A 23,547-nucleotide genomic window follows, 5' to 3' on the forward strand; every position below is an offset into this window, starting at 1 on the left:
AAGTTTACTATTCTAATTCTATACTAATATGTTTAAGTATTGCAGAATTTCTGAGAGGAAACATACCCTGTATGACCTATTTGTGTGAGCTTTATTTTGCTAAAGTACATCACGATATGTTGAACAAAAAATTGCTTTACTAAACCAGTGATGGTATTCTCAACTCTCTGTTGACATGCATTCTGAACTGAAGATGAAGAGGGAGCAAATGTCATCTACTCGCAAGTCAATGTGCTGAAAAATGGTATGTATTAAACATAACACATACCCTGACAAACATGCATTCAACATACAACACATGCTGTATGTGAATTAACACCAAATGTGGATTTGAATAAGAATGAGGAAAAAAAATGTCTGTCCTTTTGAGTCCCAGCAAATGATCTGGACCCTGCATCTGACTCCAAACATGACCCTGCTAACTCCTCAAAGTCATATTCAGAAAAAGAGAGCCCTGCATGCACATCTCCTAGAAGCACAGCACTGCTACTGTCTATTTGTGTTCTCCTGTTGGCCGTTGCTGTTACGATGGGAGGGCTCTGTGAGTATGACAATCAAATCTTAGCCTTAACTTTTTAGCCTTAGCATTGAAATATGAACAATTTAACAAATCAAATGTAACAATTGAAACAAAAAAAAATCAATGAGTTTATCAGTTTTTGAGGATAATATTGCTAATTAGTATGTTGCTGATCCTGTTCTTTTTGTAGATATTATGAAAGAGGAGAAGTACTCAGGTGAGTGAGTGTGAGAATGAGACACAGAGTATGTGGGCAAGTGGAGGAGAGAGAATAGAGTGAATGTGGAATGGTGGACATCCCAGTTCCAGAAAGTAAAAGTCCTGCCATATATTCTTTCTACCTGTGCACTTAACTTGAAACGTCTGCTCCTGCTCCCAAAATTAAATGGACAAACTCTTTCTGTAGACTTTGTATAAGTCTTTTTTTTTTTTAATTAAATTATTTCAGTGTGCGAACTACTCCTCTCTCTCTGGATCAAATACTTGGCAGGACTTTTACTTTCTGAACCCGGGATGTCCACCTCTTGTACCAACACAGGATCACATAATAGATACACTTGATATTAAATGATATTAAGCTACAAATACAATGTTTTCATGTAAAAACTGAGCAGATATTAACAACCATCTGGTCTGACTTCTGCAACAGGTATGAAACAAAATTTGGAAACACTAAATATGCAATATAAAAATATTAGCAATGAGAAAAAGGATGTGGAGACACGACTTTCAGGTAAGAAACATGAACATTCATTAGACACTAATGGCGCAGAGTGCAAATCTAGAATTGTCTAGAAAACAGTATTTTGCCCTTTCCAACTTTCACATAACAATATTGGATAGACACTGTCTTTTGCCCTAGAAACTTTGAAAGAATAGGGGTGAGGCAGAGGTGTTTAGTTGGTTGCAGTATGAAATATCACCACTGGATGGCACTAAATCCTAACTAACCTTCAACTAACCTTGACTAACCCCCAATAACATTTTCTAACATATTTCCCTTTCGTGATACAAGTAGAAAAGACAATTTGACACATCCATTGTACTTTAACATATTTGACACATCCATTTACATTAACAGGTGTTAAAGAGCAGTTAGACACACTGAGGATGGAGCACACTAATGTAATTTTGGCTTTGAATGCTACTCAGGCTAACATGTCAGGTGGGGGAGAATACACAAGCACTACATTTCTATAGAAATGTTTATCATGGATTCTTTGCTTAAAAGATCATCTGAAAATTAAATTAGATAACCATAAATTAGATAATTTACCATCACTAAAATATTTATTTTTGTATTTGCTCAAAGAAATTACAGAGATAATGGAAATGCTGCAGGAGCAGTATGTTAATGCTACTAGTATGACAAGCTCTTTGCAGGCTAACCTTACAGGTAGAGTCACACAATCTACAAAAAGTCAGTCACATACAGTAGCTGTATCAAACACTAATGATCAACCACATATCATATTTACTGATCCTGACTAATGTTAAACTAACCAAGACTTACAGTATAAATCATAAACCAGTACTAAGCATAATCTCTCTCTCTCTCTCTCTCTCTGAATTGTCATTTAGTCATTTATGTTTCCCTTTTGTTTTTTTTTGGTATAAAGCAAGGACAAACCTCTCCCTTGACTGGAAAGTTCACTGTTATTAGAATATTGAATATTTCTCATGCACATGGATTCATTCATCCTGGCCATCTTGTCAATGCAACACTGTTGATTTATTTTTCTCAACAGAAACTAAAAGGATGTTAGCTGATCAGAAAAACAAAAATGATAATCTCACCAAGGAAATCACAAAACTAATGGCTGAGCTTCCAGGTGAGATTTATTTGTGAGAAATCTGTTTAATTTCAAGCTTTCTGTTTCTGATGCATAGTAAATGAATGAGCATTAGGTCTTTCTCTATTAGGATTTGACAATGCACCAAGAGGATACTTAATAAAACTACCTTTCTTTCTGTCAAAATGACAAGATGTAAAATCAAACAAATATATGCGTTTTGATGGTCATTACTGAGTGGATAATGAACAAATATTTAAATTATTTCAAAACGAGTGAGGTGTGCAGATGACTGGGAGTACCATAATGGATCATGTTACTACTTCTCCTCTGATATGAAGAACTGGACAGATAGCAAAGATGCCTGTGTGACCATGGGGGGACACCTGGTCATCATAAACAGTGCAACAGAAATGGTATGAAAAATCACTTCCTCAAAAATGTTTTATGTCTCACTATACGACTTTGATAACCATTACATTAAAATGAAATATCTTCATTTAGCTGTAGAAATCAGTTGAGAAATTTGTAGCAATTTACAAAAAGCAATTTACAAAAGATGCACTGAACAAAAATGCTGATGTGGTAAAAATGTAGCTAGAAATGTGGAGAATGCAATGCAATCAAACATTTTGGACGATATATTGTCACAAGCTGGCAGAATAGGCAACAGTCCGATGTGCGTTTTATTTGGAGACTGTTTTGCGAGACAGAGACTGAGTTTGCTGCTATTCTGGGGATAGGCTACAACATAGCCAATGTACGACTTTAGCCTTTTAATATATTTGCTGCATTAGATCAGTCTTTCTAGAACAGGCAAGGGCTTTCTAGCCTCACGTCAGCAGTGCTGCATCACCCATATAGGCCTACATTAAAACAACCAGCGGATGGTGGGCGGGTGCGGTTTTGAAAATTGGTCAAAAAACTTTGGTGCTGATGGATGATAAGTTTTGCTATGCAGTTATGGTTGAAATAATAGCCCATCAGCGCATCTCTAGTGTGTGTGCCTCTCTCGCTCAGAGGGGAGGGTGAGGCTGAGGGGTCGATCAAACATGGATTCTAAACTCTGTGGTGGATAGGATCTACAATTAGGTGTTAATTAATATTACTAAGCTAGGTCGAAGTACTCCCAGTGCTATTGCGCCACACATTGTAGTTCTCCTGTTTATTACCTTGGAAAATCGCCACGTTTCATGTTGTGTGACCGTAGACATTTTTATCAACTACTCGTGCAACTGTAAGTCGGGAAAACGTGGATGTTTTTGATTACTTCTACGTCTGGCTACGTCTGAGCCCGCTAGCATAGCAACATGCTAACACAGTCGCGCCGCGCACTAGAGCATTTGAGTGCACGTACCGACACGGGAGAGGTATGACTCAACTCGTGAAAGTTAAGGTAAGAACATATATTACTACTGACATTGGGTGGCGTGTTCCTTTAAAGGGACACCAGGCAAGCCTGATGCTTTTTCTCTACGAAACTCCCCCTCGCTCGGTCTGAAGCTCTTTTCCTTTTCTTTGCGTCTTCCGTCAAGGGTTTTCGCTGCTTCTTCGCCGGCTCTGTCATTATACACACGTTTGCAACAATTTCTAGCGTCTTGTTAGCCTGCCTCTGTGCTGTAAACTGATCCTGCTTCGGTCGGCGGGTAGGATACACCGAACTTGCAAGTGGGATATTCTTTCTACAGGCAGTAGGGGCGGGCAAGGGAGCCTTCATTCGCCCCGTAATGAGTCATTTAACCATATACCGACTTACGAAGATGATTAATTAACACGAAAACGTTGCCTGGTGTCCCTTTAAATTAGCCAGTTCATTAAAATACCACTTGTTTGTGCAGATCAGTATTAATGCTTTTGCAGTGCACATTGCATGTTAAACAAATTAAGAGGCCCATGTCATGTGTTAAACATGAGGTTGATTGAAAATAGTCATTAACCAATTCCTGTTCTTCCATTGATGACATGGCTAAGGAACAAAATTTACCTCCACAATAAGGTCATGTTTTCAGTTTGGTTTCTCAGTTTGTCTGTCTGTTTGTGTGTAGGATTACACAAAAAATACTGACACAATTTTCATGAAACTGGTTGGAAAGGACTGGCATAGCCAGCATATCATCTGTTTGTGATAAACAGAAGCAGCAACATTGAAAAAATGCAGAAATGTATTTACAGCAAAGGTAGACCTACATAGATTGTTTCCTGACTGTTGATGCTGTTTATTGTCAGTTTGTAACATCTAGGAGAAGTAGGAAGTTACATTAGGAATCTCTGATCAGTGTAATTGGTAGGGCTGGACCAGTGATTTCAAAGTTAGTGCCCTTCACAATTAAAGTGTTGGAAACGTTTCCCAATTGAGAATCACCAGACTATTCACTTCGTGAATGAGTTAGGATTTTTCGGTAACACTTTACAGCTGGGATGGGCAACTTTGATGATAGGGAGGGCCACAAATAGTTCTTGTCACTGTCAGAGGGCCAAATGTGCACATCCACTACTGGCATAAGTAGGACGTCAGGAATCAGGAGAATTAAATATATATTATGTCTGTAAATTTATTTAACCAACATCCATTCATTTCATGTTTTTTTATACTCAAATGCCATTTTAATATTGCTTCTATTCATTAATGAACTTTTAACATAAACAAAACATATCACACATTCATAACAAACCTTTTTTTCCACTGTAATGGGTAAAAGTGTCTCTGGTAAAAAGTCTTTGTTGTTGGTGTAGTTCCCACTCAAAGTCAAATGTAGGCTAAAATTCCATGACTTTTCCCTCACCAAAATCCTGAATTTCCTTGACCATTTGGGAAATGAAAAGAAATGGCCAAAAACAGGTAGGGCTAACCACAACCACTCAAGCATGTAGTGATGCAAAAAGATAATAACCCAATAAACACCAATGCTGCATGTAAATAAATACTAATGTATTTTGCAGATATCCCAAGTCTTCCGGAAATTCCGGGAGTCTCCCGCATATTGATAATGGCTCCCTGATACCCGCAAATTGACACAATTTCATAATGTACAGAGAGTCTGGCCACTTTCCATTGCCAAGCGTTAACTTCTTTGAAGGCTATTCAAGTTTAAAACTATTGGATCTGCCCAGAGCCACTCTGGATCTGCCATAACCAATCGCTAACGGTTATGACGTATGTCTGGCTCAAACTAGCGCACAACCTCAATGTCATCGTTCTCAGTAGGGTTGGGTATCGTTTGGGTTTTATCCGATACCGGTGCTAAATCGATACTTTTAAAATGGTGCCTGTGCCGAAACGGTGCCTGAACCGGTACTTTGTTTTTAAATTAAAATGGTCTAAAGCATGAATTGCTTTTTTTTTTATTGATAAGACAAATTTGAACATGAAATTGAACTGTTATATTCAGTTTACTATCAATATCTCATTGCTCCTACGCATAATACATTTAAATGTTAAAACAGCTTGCCATGGATGCACACACAATGGTCAGGCATGAAAACGGGTCAGGGGTGAAAAAGGTGAGAAGGGCGCGCATAGAGGGAAATGGCTGTTTCATAGCAAAACAAGCGCGAGTGACATTGTTGCCAATAGTGCATAGCTTCCATGGAGTATGAAGTTGCCTAAAACCAGAGATTTATAAGGAAAACAAACTACAAAATGACTAATTTTTACAAAAAAATACCTTTATTTCTTCTTTTTGGCTTGGGCCATTATTCACATTAGTCTTTGCTATACTGATAAAGTATGCCAATTTGCTTCACCTTTTGTCGACTAGATGGCTCAAACTGCACGTATTCTTCATCAAATTAACTCGCTATGTCTATATTTCTGTCCAATATTGCTAACTTTCACAGCCTATGCTACGTTGCTACACCAATCTCAACGTCTTTTTCTGACAGAATTTGATAGTTTCAACTAGCCCACCTGTGACATCAATAAGCATCTCTCCTCGCCAGGCTCACATTCCAGCTGACATTTCAGATATCTGTAGTCACACAGAGAGGGAGGCTATTCCAGCGCAAGCGTTCTGTTCGCGTTGCATCCGTGGCAAAAAATTTGCTTCCACTGTTTAATAGGCTAAATGCATAGGGGCAAGTTTTTAATTGGGCTCTTGATGCGTTCTTGCTCCCCCCACACACATACACACACACAATATTTTCTTATCGGATCTGCGTGAACCACAGAAGTCCCCTATTTTGGATTCAAAACGGCGAATTTCGCCAAAAGGTGAGGAGTTTTCATGCCTGAATGGGAAGCTCTGCTTTCAAGTTTACCCAGTGTAAGCGGTTTGCCATAAGGTATGTTAAAACCGCTTGCCATAGAACTTCCAGGTCATGCACAACGGCATTTGCAAGCAAGCTAATCTAACAGGGACTCTACTTTCCAGTTAATTCAGTGTGTTCCCAAATGCTTCAAGAAATTTCATGTCTTCCCCCATAACACGCAATAGTTTTGAACATATTAAAGTTCGCTATTACACTTAAAGTACACTTAAGTACACTTAAAGCCCTGTTTTCAGATTGTTTATGATTAAATAGAACGTTTAAGATTGAAATTTGGACACATGCTGCTGTCCTGAGAATTTTCGGTTTCTGTGGTAGCACCCCCCCACCTCCACAACGCTGCATAGGTGCACTGGAACAATCTTTCTAAAATGCATTAAACTTTCGTTTACAAAGACGTGAAACTCACCGAGTGGTCAGGGGTGTTCACTGATATGTTCACACAAAAATTGCTGCAAAAGATGCTTTCCAACAGGTGTTTTACCATTCGTTGTAAAACTGTGGAGCAATTTTTCCAAACGCCTCACACCCATTCTTCCGTTGAGAGCTTGAATAATAGAAACTCCAGCCCAGTTGGTGGCGATAATGCTCCTTACACCGTACACTTGTCAATTACAAGCAAACCACTGGCCTTTCATTAAATACACAGAAGTAGCAGAAGATCGCTGTCTTGAAGTATTTTGCAGCAGACAGCTAAAAATGGGGCGATTTTGTGCAGTTCCGAATTGCGGGAAAATTTGTGGCAAAAAAGTGGTCACAGACTTCCGATCCAGAAAGGCTAAAGTTGTGGCTGGAGTTGCTGGGGTTGGATGTGAGCACATCTGTTGAGGATCTGCAGAAAGCTGATCACCGTGTCTCTGCGGTCAGCATTTTACTGAACTTCGCTGGAGGTCGAAAGAAATTGCCCAAAAAGCTCTTTCGCCTGAGAAATACAGCGGTTCCCACATTACATCTTGGGGCGACAGAGTTGGAAGAACTTGACATTTTGTAACATAACGTTTGTAACAGGCGGAAAATGAACTTATTTGTTATGTCCATAACCTGTCATGTTCACATCATAAGCCTAACACTAACCCTAGCCTACATGAATAATTTGGCTACATGATTTGGTACATTTACTATTTTTTTGGCTGTGGAACTTTCATAATGAAAACGTAATGATTCACGTAGGCTATCATTCACATCGTGCAAGTTCCAAGACATTTTAGCATTAACCATGGACGTGACAATAATTTGGATAGCGTAGCCTACGATACCGCGACTGCATAAGACTACAGAAAGAATACAAACAACCCCATATCCGTTTTCGGCGTACCTCACAGCACATCCAATACAAGTCAATGGAGTTAAAAAACTACGATAAAACCTGTTGGAAAGAATCTTTTGCAGCGATTTTTGTGTGAGCATATCAGTGAACACCCTTGACCACTCGGTGAGTTTCGCGTCTTTGTAAACGAAAGTTTAATGCGTTTTAGAAAGATTGTTCCGAGGTCACGTGATGCATTCGGAGTGAGCGGTCGCCTTCAATCGGCCTCCCGCCTTACAGTCAACTATTTATTTTATTGACTCATCAAACCATACATTTTTGTATATATCTCCTTAAGAAGCATGTCCGGAACAGATACTCAGCTTTCCCAACGACATACGTGGAGAGGTCGTCGTCCAGCTGAACTCAAGAAAACACCTGCTGCTGCTAGCTCGGAGATGGGTAAAGATGGCGATGGGCCCGAGGAGAGCCTGGCTAACGCTATTGCCCAAAATGTCATAGAGAAGATTAGCGCCCTTATGGAGCTGAAATTCACCGAGCTTCAGACTGCTTTAAACGGTCTGACTAGTCGCATAGATGATAATAGCAGAAGGATAACTGAGGCGGAGAATCGCGTCTCCAAGAGTGAAGAGAGGACACATTCCCTGGAGAGCAAAGTTGCCACTCTTCAAGTGCAGTCCTTGACCGACCGTGCGGCGGACGCTGAAAACCGAAGTCGCAGAGACTACATTCGGATTATTGGTCTGAAAGAAGGGGTTGAGGGGAAACAGGTTGTGAGATTTTTTGAAACCTGGCTTCATGACACACTGGGGCTGGAGACTAAACGTGGGTCCATTAAGATCGACAGGGCTCACAGAGCTCTTGGACGGCGTCTGCCAAACTACAACAGACCATTAATTATCAAACTCCACAACTACAGCGACAAGCAGAGAATTCTCACAGCGGCTAAGGAGAAGGGCGATATCATCTACCAGGACAGCAAGGTCTACATCTGCCAGAACCTATCTGCAGCAGTCAGGGAAGCAAGACGCCAATTCAACGATACATGCGTGAAGCTCCTCAGGAAAAAGATGCGATTTCAGATGCGTTACCCGGCTATGCTCTCCATCACGGTTCGAGGAGAAGAACATTCCTTTAAGACTCCCCAGGAAGCTGAGGAGTTTTTGAGCAGGTGTGATTCTCCAACTGAAGTAACGGACTGATCTCTTTACTGAGGTATCCTTATTTGTAGTTGGCCTTTTGGCCTATGTTTCTTTTAAAATGGGCTACTGTTTCCTAAGTCAAAATCTGAATAGGCTAATTGTTTTTAGTGAATGGTCTTTTCCTAGTAGTCCTTGATGCCATCCTAGCTGCGTTTTTTTATTGGACAGTGCCGAGATAACATTCCATCCGCTGATGCTTTACTTAAAAATTCAGCTAGCTAACAGTTGTATCCAAAACAAAGAAAATGGCGAAGAGAAAAAAAGATGACGACTACAGATCCTTTCAGCATGAATGGACGGAAGAGTTTGCGTTTGTGGAGCTAGCTGGCATGACATCTAATCTCCTTCAGTCATTCAAAGCACGTTTTGGAGATTTTCGTGAGCACAGTGGTCTTTTCCGATTCATCACTTATCCACACGAGTGCGCACTGGACGCAGCAGAGCTGAGTTACATTCCTGGTGTGTCTATCGGAGAGTTCGAGCTTGAGGTTGCTGATCTGAAGGCCTCAGACATGTGGGTGAATAAGTTCAAGTCCCTGACAGAAGATTTGGAAAAACTTGCACGACAACAAGCAGATCTGGCCAGCCAACACAAGTGGACAGAAATGAAAAATCTTCCACACGCAGACGAGCTGATTGTCAAAACATGGAACGTGCTTCCAGTCACATACCGCACACTGCAGCGAGTGAGCATTGCTGTATTGACGATGTTTGAATCTACGTATACATGTGAGCAGTCCTTCTCTCATCTAAAACGCATCAAGACCAACCTAAGATCACGTCTGACTGATGACAGCTTCAACGCTTGCATGAAGCTTAACCTCACCGCGTATCAATCAGAAGCTATTAAGAAACTGCAAGGTGGGAAAGCACCCGGCCCAGACTGCTTTGGCCCAGATTTTTATAAAACTTTCAGCAAAATTCTTCTGGGCCCCCTCACAAATATGTACTTAGACTGCTTTGATAAACCTTGCACACATTTCTGTTATTCTGAAGAAAGGAAAGCCCCCTGATGTTTGCGGATCTTACAGGCCAATCAGTCTGATATCTGTTGACAGTAAAGTACTTTCAAAGCTTTTAGCAAAACGCCTTGAAAACCTGCTTCCAATTCTTATAAACCCAGACCAAACAGGATTTATTCATGGACGCTACTCTTCCGGCAATGTTAGGAGGCTTTTGAATATTGTACAATCTACATTACAGTACAAACAGAAAGCTTCCTTGTCTTCCTTGATGCCGAAAAGGCCTTCGACAGAGTCAAATGGCCCTATTTGTTTGACATAATGGAAAGATTTGGGCTGGGGGGAGACTTTTTAAAATGGACCCAAACTATATATCAAGCGCCCAGGGCCATTGTTATAACTAATGGTCGCCGCTCTGACCCATTCCCAGTGGCCAGGGGCGTCCGCCAGGCATGCCCATTAAGCCCTCTCCTCTTCGCCTTGAGGTTAGAACAGTTGGCAGAGGTAATTCGCATACACACTGAAATAAGTGTCTTTTTGGGGGGCAAGGAGCACAAAATTGCGTTATGCGGATGACATTCTTCTGTTTGTTTCATCTCCTGCTCTATCTATTCCTGCTGTTATGGACACCTTTAATGAGTTCAGTATTTTATCTGGCTATAAAATCAATTTGAATAAATCTGAGGCTATGCCACTTGGCCGCTTGGTTAAATCTGATATCTCATCTGACTTCCCATTTACATGGTCGGCTTCTGGGTTCACTTACTTGGGAGTCAAGATTCCCCCCGTTCTGAAGGACCTTTGGAAATTAAACTTTGCCCCCATCCTTGTTGCAGTTAAAAAAGACCTTGAGCGTTGGCACAATCTTCCTATATCGTTATTTGGGCGAATTAGTCTCATCAAAATGAATCCACTTCCCCGGCTGCTTTATCCCTTACAGATGCTCTGACTGACTGGGGGCGAACCTGGACACTTTGAGGCCCAAGGCAAAGGATCCCGAGGCCCCTCCGAGCACAGGGCTTTTTTTTAACGATTTCAACTCGCTCTGCATCTCTTACGGTGTCTGGCCATAACGCAGGGTCGTCACTGATAACTGTAGTGCTAGGTATCGTGTTAGGGCTACTCACGTTACTGATTTCGTTTGCACCCAAAGTTGCTGCTACTGAAATGGTGTCCGTAGCAGCACCACCAGCACCAGTGCGGACTTCGGCAGTGACAGTGACTTGTCCCTCACAACTGTTTCACTTAGATCAACATCATAATCATCATCATCAGTGGAAGAATATGTAGTGCAAGTTTGAGTTGCCGGTGGTGGTGCATCGCTGCTGCTGCAGCTAGCATTAGCTACACCACCCAGCTCAGCAGATGTTGTTGCATCACTATCCAAATTACTTTCTTCTGTGGAAGAATTCTTCGACTGGAAGAAGTTGGTTAATTTATGCAATTTCTTTCTAAATTCTTCCTCCTCCCTTTTTCTTTTATCACTTCCACTCTGGAAACGTTTCATGGCTGCTGTCAATCGCTCAACTCCACACCTCACCAAGACCTCGTTCAGACCAGCTAGTTGCTGTTATGGTGACAGGAAGCGGACCTGCAGTCATTTGATTTTATGATGAGTTTATGAGCAATCATGAGGCAATTTTTTTTTTTTTAAATCCTTATTATGGATTAGAATATATTGTTTGGATGCGGTGATCATTTATAAAAAATGGCCGAGGCCCCAGGCAATTTCCTGACCATGCCTAATGGCAGGTCCGCCCCTGGTGACAGTAATATCATTCAGACCAAGACTATTAGAATTTTCCCTAACAACAAAACATGGATAACTAGTGATTTAAAAGTATGCATAAACGAGAAAAAAATGTGCGTTTGCACAGGGACATGCAGATCTTGTAAGGGAAAAAAGATGTGAACTAAGGGCCAAACTACAGAAAGCAAGGTTGGACTATAAAAATAAGGTGGAGAGGCGTTTTTGCACTGGCAATGCCAAAGCTGCTTGGGTTGGGTTAAATCAGATGATGGGTAGAGAAACCAAGCAAAGGAGTGCTCCCACAGGTCTGTCCCCTTCCCTATCATTTGCTGAGAGGGATGAAGTGTGTAACTCTCTCCCAACATATAGTCCAATCATCCTGACAGAACATGAAGTTGTTGCAAGTCTGGCCCGCATTAAACCTAATAAAGCTGCTGGTCCTGATGGCTTGAGGGTCAAGGTGCTTAAATTCTGTTCTCACCAGTTAAAGGGGATGTTAAGTTTATTCCAAGTACTGCTCCAGACATCTACAGTTCCCAATACATGGAAGCTGTCAAACATTGTACCCATCCCTAAAAAACCTGGTGCAACAGAACTGAATGATTTTAGACCTATTGCACTCACCTCCATTTTATGCAAATGTATGGAAAGGGTGGTGAGCAGGCACATAACAACCACTGTATCCAACACATTAGATCACCTACAGTTTGCATATAAATCCCAAAGGGGCACAGATGATGCTACTGTAACACTGTTTAACACCCTTGCCAAACATTTATAAGTTTCATCTCATTATGCAAGAGTATTGTTCATAGACTTTACATCTGCTTTTAATTCTATGCAAATTCATATTCTACTGCAGAGGCTTGTGTACCTGGGGGTTAATGGTGGGATAATTCAGTGGGTTAGACACTTTCTATCTGACCGCCCCCAAAGAGTTATCCTTGGAAATGTCATGTCAGACTTGAGCACACTGAATACTGGGGCACCTCAGGGTACCATATTGTCACCCTTGCTTTTCTCTATTTACACTAATGAGTTTAGGATACATGGGGAATATTTTAGACTGTTTAAATATGCAAACGACATGGCTCTGATTGGTCTATTAAGAAGGGGAGACTTGGAGAGAGAACAAGCCTATATCCACCATGCAACATCTCTTCAACATTGGTGCCAGAGTAGCTTTTTAGAAATAAATGTCACAAAGACAAAAGAACTCATTCTGCAAAATGATAAGGGCCAGCCACTTCCAGTTATCATAAAGGGGCAAGCAGTTGAATGTGTGTCTGATTTTAAATATCTGGGGACTTTTATAGAGAGGAAATTGACGTTTAGGGAAAACACTGAGTTTATTTTTAAAAAGTGCTCCCAGCGCCTTTACCTAATTCGGAGGCTTAATAACTTTGGTGTCAATAAGGACATCCTCCAAATAGTCTATAAAAAACTAGTTGAGAGCATTTTGTCCTTTAATATGATTATGTGGTATGGTAACCTAAATGCCAAGTGGAGAAGCAAACTTCAGAAAATGGTGAACATGGCCTCAAAGATTATAGGGAAGCCACAAAAGCAACTGAGCATAATCTACGAAGAGAACACCTTAAGTAAAGTCAGAAAAATCATCAGTGACCCCTCCCATCCATTATACAGTGAATTTGAACTTCTCCCCTCAGGCAGGCGCTATACGGTGCCTAACGCCAGTACGAATATCTTTAGAAATTATTTTGTCCCCAATGGTATCAGGGCAATAAACAGTGCAGGGACTCTTACTGGAAGTACTTCAGTTATTTTTAGTCATTTATTTATTATATTTATTAGCTAGCCTAGCATGCATATGTTCTTAGGCCTACTTATTTATTGACTGGTATTTATTGACTGGCCAGGCTTGTCTGTATTTTATATGATATGCAGTGCTTATGAAACTGAATGTGTGATGCTTGTCTGTCCTGTGTGCTGTATGGTAAAACTAAAGACGAATTTCCACTTTGTGGATAATAATGTTTTCGTATTACAGTTAGAATTCATCACTATCTCAACTGCAGATCAAATCTCTGAATAATTTTGGCAATGTTCGGAAGTATTTGTAATTTGTCAATATTTATGCGTTTCTGAATGCTGTATTCACCCCTAATCTCAATGCACGCCCACGCAAACCTAAAGAACCACTTTAAGTTTATGCTGCTGATCTGACTTCACTGGTGGCATTTTCTGACTGGATTAGACTCATCGCTCCAGCTCAAAATCTATGAGCATGGCACTTTGACTCTGGAGGCTGCTCTTAAAGTTACAACACAGTGTGAAAGAGATCAGTTAGTTCTTAGCATAGCCTCTCCCTCTTCAGTCATGCCAGTGACTATTGATCACACCACCTCATCAAGTCTTGCTTCAGCACTTTTGCTAAATGAACAGAGCTATTGCTGAGCTTCAAGCTGATTTCAAGGCCTTACGTTACATTCAAGACATCCAATGACAGACTGGATCAACTTTCACGGCAGTTCTCTAGTCTTCGTCAAGAGGTGTCAGGGATTCTGCATCCACAACATCACGCCTGTGCAACTGATTACACCACCCGACACGCCAGTCGCAACCCACCAAGTGATGTCCACTTTCAACGCTGCTCATCAGACATCTTTCTATCCTGCACATCACCAAAATGTCCCATATCCTGTGTCCTCCTCCTCGATGCCATTCTGCAGGATAATGGAAGAGCCGTTCTGCCTGCTGATGATGCCTACTCCCATTGTCTTAGCCACTCTCTTGCCTACTACATGTGTGAGTGTGCCCATGGCCACACTTCTTTCACTACACGACCCCAAATGCCTACCACACTGATTCTCCTAGCCACTCTCTTTCATGGGAACATCTGTCCCGCCCTGTAGATCGCTCCTCCCATGCTAATCATACTGTACCACATAGCCACATAGCCCCCTTTCACTCTCCCCTCACTACAAACAAACTACATGCTCAGATTCTCATCCACCTCCACTTCCTTATAGCCATTCCCAACAATACCATAGGTCTCCCACCTGGTGTGTTCACTTCTCCACAGACACAAATGATCAGGGAAACTACTAGACAAATACTTCCCTTTCATCAAGGGTCCACATTAATGCACAATACCCCCCCCCCCCCCCCCTACAGAACCACATGCATTGGTAGACACAAGCTCTGGCCTCTCTTCGATTACAGATGACTGCCATAAATCCATATAAGCCTTATCCACTTAGCCCATAAGTAATTAAATTACCTTCAGTCACTGGATGTTTACTAGACATCTAGTCTCTGCATCTGTACACACAATCACTGCATCTGTACATACAGTATGAGTGATGTCACATTGCCCCATATTTTTCATGTTTTTCGCACAGGTATTTATCCGGTAATTTTGGGATGGGACTTTCTCACAAAATACCATGTGACAATGAATCTGCCCCAGGGATGCCTACAACACAGAGGTCCCCTATCACAACTTCATTCTCTTCAGGTTGCAGCTTTAACCGTCTCCTCTGTAACTGTCCCACTTAAATGGCATTGCCCATCTCTGTGACAGGCAGTGCTGTCCCTGTCATTCACTCAGACACATATATATGTATTTTAGAACCATAAACCCACAGGGAATTTGCCTGTTGCTAGAACATTAACCTCCATCAAGGGTGGTGTCATTGTTGTTGTCCTATTAGTTAGCACATCTTCAACGCACGTGTAGTGTTTAATAAACATATACTTTACTTGTAATGACCAAGTTAGGTGAAATAGGAATTCTTAGTACACTACAATAAATAAGCATTTGTTTGCACAACTGGCAATTCCTATTCCAAATTAGTCTGTTATTTCAAGGGCTAAATAAGAGGTTTAAGTGTAGGGACCCTTAGCAAGCTGCTGGTTTGGTGCTCTTTTGAACAAAATTACTGGTTAAAAAATGCTATTTGGGAAGCGTTTCGCTCATGACCCTTAGCTAATCCACCGTTTGTGATTTGGGGCTATAGCGTATACCGGAGCACGCTCTGTAGTGGTTGATCAATGTTTTAATGCAGAAAAACACCCTGTGGTCAATTTTCGCTGGAGTTACACTTTAAGCAACATTAACAAACTAACTTTACAGTGTAGCACAATCTTCAGCAATTCAAGTATAGTTTACTTGATTGTTTACTTTTCCACCTCAAAATTAAGTAACACTCATTTTAGGCAAGTAATCTCAACAAAAGACAAAAACCTAATTTTGCGTGACTGACTGGGGCACCTGCACTGTACGTCGGCAACCCGAGTTCGATTCCCACCCTGTGGTCCTTTCCGGATCCCATCTCTCTTCCACTCACTTCTTGTCACTCTGCACTCTATCTCATTAAAGGCATAAAAAAACAAAAAATACATATACTTTAACTTAAATCTCAAAAATAATTTCAAGTTTTTGCCTGAAATTGCACTGTGCCTATTTACAAGGGCATTGTTCCCACCCCTCCATCAAATGTTGGACCGCTATAGAAAGCTGAGAACCTCTAGCTTTTGTAGGAAACAGTCAAAATAAATGTGTGATGTACTCACAAAGAGTTACAGAGGCTAGAATATAGTTTTTTCTTTCTGCCGGATTACAAGCATCTCTGAACTGACCACATTTCAGCCCTCTAGGTCACTTGATATCACTTAGAAATACAACTGAGCCCTAGCACCAGGTCTTGTGAAGTTGTGTGCAAAAGTAGATCAATATAGAATGAAAATATGAGTGCTTTAGACTATTATTTGCCAAGGTATGCTCATGCGTTTTGTAAAATGTCTATGGAAACTCCCTATAGGACTTTTTGTTATCCAAAAGGCATACTGACAATCAAATGCTTACTGCACATGAACCCCTTTGTGTAGAAGCATAATCCTGGTCTCAAATGAAAGGTAACACTTTGAGGTTTCTTGTAAAACTACTTAGAACTTTGAACTATTTAGATTGTATGTCAGGTGTTCTGATATAGACTGACTACACAAAATATGGAATAATTCTCTATTTAATTTTTTTAGACTTTTAATAAAAGTCTCTATTTTTGCATGCAACATGAAGATTCAATTTCTATGGATTCTTGTGAATATTTCGGTACCCAATTTGTTGCATCTACTTACAGTATTGTGGCAGAAGTCAGGGTAGCACCAAAAGTGGAGGGGGGGCATTTTGGATCAAATTTAATTGAGACATAATACGATTAATCTGAGAATGTAAAGCACTATACAGATTGTACATGCAAAAAGTTGTCATTTTTGGATTCCCAAGAGTCAAAGCTTTGAAATGGTGTAGAACATTACTATGCTACATAGCAATATGGTGCATACAATTGATTTAGAATGTTGGGGGGAGGTGGGGGAGGGGGGTAACCGTCCTGCCGGCAGGACACTGAATTATACTTACTAGAAAATTTTAAGTACAGAAAGCTATTATGTTTTACAGTAAATGTCATATACCCAGCCTGCGCAGTGAAACCACTTCAGATGATCCAGAACGCGGCGGCGCGCCTGGTCTACAACCAACCCAAAAGGGCACATGTTACCCCGCTGCTCATCCAGCTACACTGGCTACCTATGGCAGCCCGCATCAAATTCAAGTCTCTAACGCTTGCCTACAAAGTAGTCTCCGGTTCTGCTCCCACCTACTTGAATGCCCTCATACAGACTTACACTACCTCCAGACCGCTGCGCTCCTCTGACGAACGACGTCTAGCTCTACCACCGGTACGCTCAAGCCAATCCAAACTTTTCTCATCTGTTGTTCCTCGTTGGTGGAACACACTGCCAGTTCCTACAAGGGCAGGGACATCCTTTTCCACTTTCAAAAAACTCCTGAAGACCCAGCTCTTTAGAGAACATCTACTCTCATAGCAACACTTACAACAAGTCTTACTGATCCTAGCACTCACCAGCCGTTTTAAACTGACAAGTAACTGTTAAAAACAGCACTCACCGACGCACTTATTCTTACTGTACTCTAATGTTTTTTTTTAACTGTCCTAAAATTGTGAGAATTGTTCTAAAACTTACTGTTTACCATGTTGTTAGTCGCTTTGGTTAAAAAGCGTCAGCCAAATGTAATGTAATGTAATGTAATATACAGGCCCGTATTACAGTTTTTTTCTGCAATACGGCCTTAAGCAATTTTTTTGTAACTATTGGCTATTTTTGCAAAACTCTACACACAAATAGGAAAACCTTTCACCAAATCAGCAAAACATTGTAGTTCTTTTGCAAAAGCTAACACACCTTGCTTAACTCTTCACACCTTCGTAAAAATTGTGTTTTCTTATCAAACAGTAAGCACAAGCCATCACAATAATAAGCACACAATGTGCCATCTACACACTGATGGTATGAATAAAAAACACATCTGGCTTTTGCTTTCTCTGTGCACAAGGTAGGCTATGTCAGTTTGAGGTCTAATTTTGTCATAGTTCTGTAAACATACAGGGATCCAAACTTCAAGTATTGGTGTTTATTTACACACATCAAAACAAACACAAGTGTTTTTCCAAGTCAAAACACAAAATAGCAATTTCACTGAGAGAAAAAAAAAATCAGTTTACATCGTGTCGTCTCTCAAAATTTTGTCTACTGTACATCACTTGCAATGTCCTCTAGTCCAAGGCACCGGGGAAAATATATTCTGGAATGCCGTATCCAGGCCTGGCATGATGCCTGGTCAATATCCCCACATGTAGACTGATTTTTTTGCCTGTAAAAGGGCTATTTCTTCCTCTTCTTACCCTTCCTCTTCTCCTTCCTCTTGCTCCTCCTTGTCCTCTTCCTCTAACTTCACCTCCTTGTCCTTGTCATCCTCTCCCTCTCGCTTCTTCACCTCTGCGTCCTCTTCCTCCTACTTCTTCACCTCCACGTCCTCTTCCTAGGCCTCCTCTAATTCTCACTCTTCCTACTCCCTCCATTGTACTCCACACGGACAGCTTACCTGTGGCTTATTTACACTGCTTAGGCTGATTGCAAAGTGAACTAATTATAAAAAAGTTTTCATGATGTGACAGTGTGCCAGACAGTTGGCAAAATAGTGTAAATAATAGGCATACATGTGTATAGTTTTGCTAGGAGTGTTGATAATTTGGAAATTGAGTGTAAAGCAGTGAGTTGTGTTCACAGTTCTGCAAATATAGTGCTGTGCAGTGGATTGTAACCTACCTACAGTTTTGCTACAAGTTTGTGTTACAAAATTGCAAACTGAGTCCAAAGCAGTGTTTGTGCTTTTAGTTTGGCAAACTCAGTGAGTGGTTTTGCTATACAAATTAATAGTTTTAGAAATTATGTTAGAAGAATCACGGTTAGGGTTTAAGCATTCAGAAAAAACTGTAAGACAACGTGGTGCCCCTGGGCACTATACCTCAAAGTGCACTATATTCAGATGTCTCAATTCAAAATGTTGAATTCGAAAAAGCTACATAATATACTGTAGGCTTAAATGTCACTCGGACAGACCGACAGAATATCGCCTGCTGTAGTTTTAGTGGTCACCTTGCTATTTTAAAATTGTATCAGGTAGCTTAGTTGACTTTACATTCTCCTATGTGGGTTTAACACTTCAGCCATTTGGAACAGAAGAACAAACCAGAATAGGCCTGTTTAGTAGGCCTAAGCAGGATTTGATGGCCGCATTCCTACACTTATAAAATGCAATTCAATGTGGAAGTAATCTAAGTATTCAGAATACGTTACTCAGATTGAGTAACGTAACGGAATACGTTACAAATTACATTTTTGGGCATGTATTCTGTAACGTAATACGTTTTGAAAGTAACCCTCCCAACACTGCATACGAAACGCCGGTACATGTATTCCGTTACTCCCGAACACTGTCTGTGTGTAAGAGTTGCTTGAAAGGGAATTAGTTTACATTCTCAGTTCCTGATTGGTTGATGAAGAAGAAGCAGGCATGTCAATGTTACTTCTCTCTTGCTAGCCAAATAAAATCAAGGAAGAGGCAAAACCTACACTGTCAACAATTTTAGTAGTGGCAGAGGAAAACTCAGATTCAGTCAGATTGTAAGACAGAAGATAAGACAGAATATGCACTTTTTGGGACCATTCGGTGACAACAGCTTCAGACTTTGTGGTCCCAGCTTTTAAAATATCTGCAGCAGGGCTTCACCGGCAGGGCAGGCTTGTCACTGGTCAATGGACCGTTTGGGTTGAGGGATTTGAAGAATGAAAGAGATTTGAGCAAGGAGCTGGGCATTTTTCTTATGTTTCTCACATTTATTTTGAAAATAAATGAGCAAATGTACACCTCAGCATTTTGAGAGTTTTTTTTTCTTAAATCCATATTGCCCTGATCAGATCATGATGGAATAGCCACTGTGTTTCCTCATTAAGTGTGAAGATAACTAATTAGACTGATATTTTTCACATCAGGATATCCTAAGGAATAAGGGAGAGTTTTGGATTGGTCTAAGTCAGGCTCAGCCAGGGGGCGGATGGTATTGGGTGGACAACACAAACCTCATAACCTCAAGGTTGGTACAGTCAAAATGTTTACCCTTGTCTTTTGACTATTTTATTGAAAGTGTCATTTAATTGGTTAGATTCTTACAGATTTATAAACAAAGCAACAAACTTAATATCTAACATGATGACTCTTGTTTTGATATAGTAATATTACAGGCTATGATTTCCATTTATCACGTTTATTAGCTCTCTGGACTGTTTTCTCTTCATCCAGATTTTGGCATGCAAACCAGCCAGATAACGGTGGAGCAGATATTGGAGTTTATGGAGAAGAATGTGCCATGGTTTTTTTGCGAGGGGGATGGAATGATAACAGATGTAATAGACCTTTGAAAAGAATTTGTGAAAGTAAAAGCTGTAGGGGCTGAATTGAAATTAATACAACCACATTCATTCACTACATCAATACCGGTTTTAAAGGAAAATTCTGGCAATTTTTCACATAGATCTGTGTTTCGCGAGGTCATGAGTACTGTCGAGCTGAAACTCAGTTTTCCCCCTGTACCGACAGTACTTGGTGACCTCGCAAAACAGATATCTGTGTGAAAAATGGCTGGAATTCTCCTTTAATTGTGTGGCGTGTAAAGTCAAAGCAACACAGTCAAAGATATAAAGACATGTTAAAGATACGGTATTTGGATTATGTCAGTGATTCTTAAACTAGGGGTCGCGACCCCAAATGGGGTCGCCAAAAACTTTATTATTATTTTCTGTATTCAGTCTGAAATTATTATTATTAGGTGAAACAAAGGGAAATATTTGCCTTTTCTGCCTTTTTCTTATTTACACGCAGTTAAGAGAAGAGAGAGAAATGTTTTCGTCTTTCAACGAGATCTGGTTCAGCCTATGGGCTACTGGTCCGCTGATAGAAACAATCTGCTCCCACAATGCAAACTCAACTTGTTCCTGCTATTTTAAGTAAAACAAAACAAAAAACATAGGTAGCCTACTAGCCAAAATGGACAGGTGGCTGCTTAAACTACTCCGTGATCCTCAGATGGGACAAGTCTACAGGCCGGTGAGAATAAAAAAGAACAAATGGCGCGTCGGCTTTATCAGAAAGAATTTTTGAAATATGCATTCACTTGCCAAGTTAAAGATAACCTCGACCACCCACAATGTGTGATTTGCGGCGATGTTCTGGCGAATGAGAGCTTAAAACCTGTCAAAATGAAACGACATCTCAAAATACAGATGTCGGCTCAGCACCGTGGAGGAAAATCTCTGTGTCGCCATATGCAGCATTCCTCCTAGAATTAACTTGCTATGTTCATGGAAGCATGCCCACCCTTCCCATTGAAATTGTTAAAGATAGTAAACCAGAAAAGGGAAATAAAAAAAATACTGTTATTGTTATCGCCATAAATATAATTAATGTAATGTTGTAGGCCTAATGCTGGTATGTGTGTGTGCGTGCTTGTGTGTGCGCGCGCGCTACGCACATAGCGCTCTGATCTGATATGGCGGCAGCCTACACTTGTTTAATCGTGATTGTTTGGTTTTCTCGGTTCTTGTTCATATGGAGTAAATAAAACAAATGACTTTGCTTTCTAGTTTTTGCTTGATTTAGTTGTTAACGTTTGAGGGGGGTATTTGAGTAAGGACTTAGAATGGGTTTGGGGAAAGTGGGGTCGCCAGACCTCGCCATACTTTTTTGTGGGGTCGCCAGACAAAAAGTTTAAGAACCACTGGATTATGTTAATGTTTTTTTTTTGGGGGGGGGGGGGGGGTGAGATGTATTTGCAGCTCTTTTAAGGTAGAAGCTACCAATGTTGTGTAATGATCAAGGGATGTCAGTGAACAACTTAAAAGAATCTGTGACAATCTAAGATGAAGGGTCAGAGTATAATATCAGATGAGGTTGAAATGGTGGTAGGAGAGTCTACATGGGCTTGGGGATTCAGTGGCATTGACCTGATGTCTGGACACAAAAGGAATAATGACAGACATGAATTAAGACTTTGGGCAAGGTGGTGAACTAGATTTTAGGCACAAGAATTGCTTCTTTGATATCTTGTCCCTTAAAGGTCCCATGATATGCTACTTTTTGGATGGTTTTATATAGGCCTTAGTGGTCCCCTAATACTGTATCTGAAGTCTCTTTTCCAAAATTCAGCCTTGGTGCAGAATTACAGCCACTATGAGCCAGTCCCACAATGAGCTTTCCTTAGGACGTGCCGTTTCGTCTAAGGAGGAGGAGAGAGGCGGGGCAAGGTGGGGCGTGGGTGTGGGCAGGCCAAATTCTCTGGGCGGGCAAAGCAGAGAAAGGGGTGGTAACCTTTCCCCTTATGACGACATACGGGGAAAATTCCAGATTGGGCCATCTGGGCTTTCGTCTTCTCAAAGGCGGAGCAGGATACCCAGGGCTTGGTTTTACACTTATCGTCATTTCTAGCCACTGGGGGACAATAGGCAGGTTAGGGGAACTCGTATTAATGTTAAAAAAAACGTATAAAGTGAACATTTCATGCCATGGGACCTTTAAATGGGAAGTCAAAGCTTTGGCTGAAAACTGTCAAGAACTCAGGTTTTGTGCCATTCCCAGGACATTTTCTCTTAATGCACTTCTCCTATTTGGATTTGTTTTTATTTTTATTGATAGCCTTACAAATGTAAATAAAACTGGAATTATCTTTGCAGGGTTTTGCAAAGATAGCTATTGCCTTGCTGCCTATAAAAACTTAAACCACTGTTATTTTATGTCCATTTTAACTGCCTCTGTTCTTGTATTGTCCAAGGCATTGTCAAGATAATACACAAATTGATATTACAGTCTCTTTCAGTTGTATGGTTATGCTTGTCCATTTAATATGTATGCAATAATGTATTGAGAAATATTATGAATAAAGCTGTTTTGATTTAATTCCAAAATGCCCAAACTCCATATTTCAGTGGTGAATTAGCAGTATAAAGCTATATCTACATGCCCCCTCACATACATATATCTAATTCAATGAATGGAATCAATCCATTGCATCAGGGATACATACTGTACAAAATTGGCTCAGACAAATGCAATAGGCCTACATCTGAACTACCTACATTAAATACACTGGCAGGACAAATACTTATAGTCATACAGTTCACATTAAATTCTGAACTGAAACATAAACTTCACAAAGATGTCAGAAAACATAATCTATTCAAATTTAGTGTCAATGAACATATTGACAGAGACTACTACAGGTAACATGGTTTTGAATATAACCTCGGTTCTCTGAAGGAGAACACTTAAGGGATAACGGCCGCCGAGGTGTCCTGTTATACGGAATTAATGGACGGGGGCGAGAGGCCCCTTGCCTCCGCCCAAGT

General features: G+C 40.6%; 1 protein-coding gene across 1 annotated transcript in view; it reads left to right on the forward strand.

Moving 5' to 3' along the window:
* Window positions 1-23,106, forward strand: part of LOC121690147 (C-type lectin domain family 4 member F-like) — a 79,325-nt gene extending 56,219 nt beyond the window's left edge. The window contains exons 4-13 of the mRNA XM_042070565.1: window positions 194-244; window positions 371-541; window positions 711-737; window positions 1,170-1,253; window positions 1,602-1,685; window positions 1,833-1,916; window positions 2,269-2,352; window positions 2,590-2,729; window positions 20,143-20,243; window positions 20,450-23,106. Coding sequence (XP_041926499.1) covers window positions 194-244; window positions 371-541; window positions 711-737; window positions 1,170-1,253; window positions 1,602-1,685; window positions 1,833-1,916; window positions 2,269-2,352; window positions 2,590-2,729; window positions 20,143-20,243; window positions 20,450-20,603 — 980 coding nt within the window. The 3' untranslated portion in view covers window positions 20,604-23,106. The remainder of the gene's footprint in view (window positions 1-193; window positions 245-370; window positions 542-710; window positions 738-1,169; window positions 1,254-1,601; window positions 1,686-1,832; window positions 1,917-2,268; window positions 2,353-2,589; window positions 2,730-20,142; window positions 20,244-20,449) is intronic.
* The last annotated feature ends 441 nt before the right edge of the window (window positions 23,107-23,547 follow it).

The sequence above is a fragment of the Alosa sapidissima genome, chromosome 18, assembly GCF_018492685.1.
Source record: "Alosa sapidissima isolate fAloSap1 chromosome 18, fAloSap1.pri, whole genome shotgun sequence".
NCBI lineage: Eukaryota > Metazoa > Chordata > Actinopteri > Clupeiformes > Clupeidae > Alosa > Alosa sapidissima.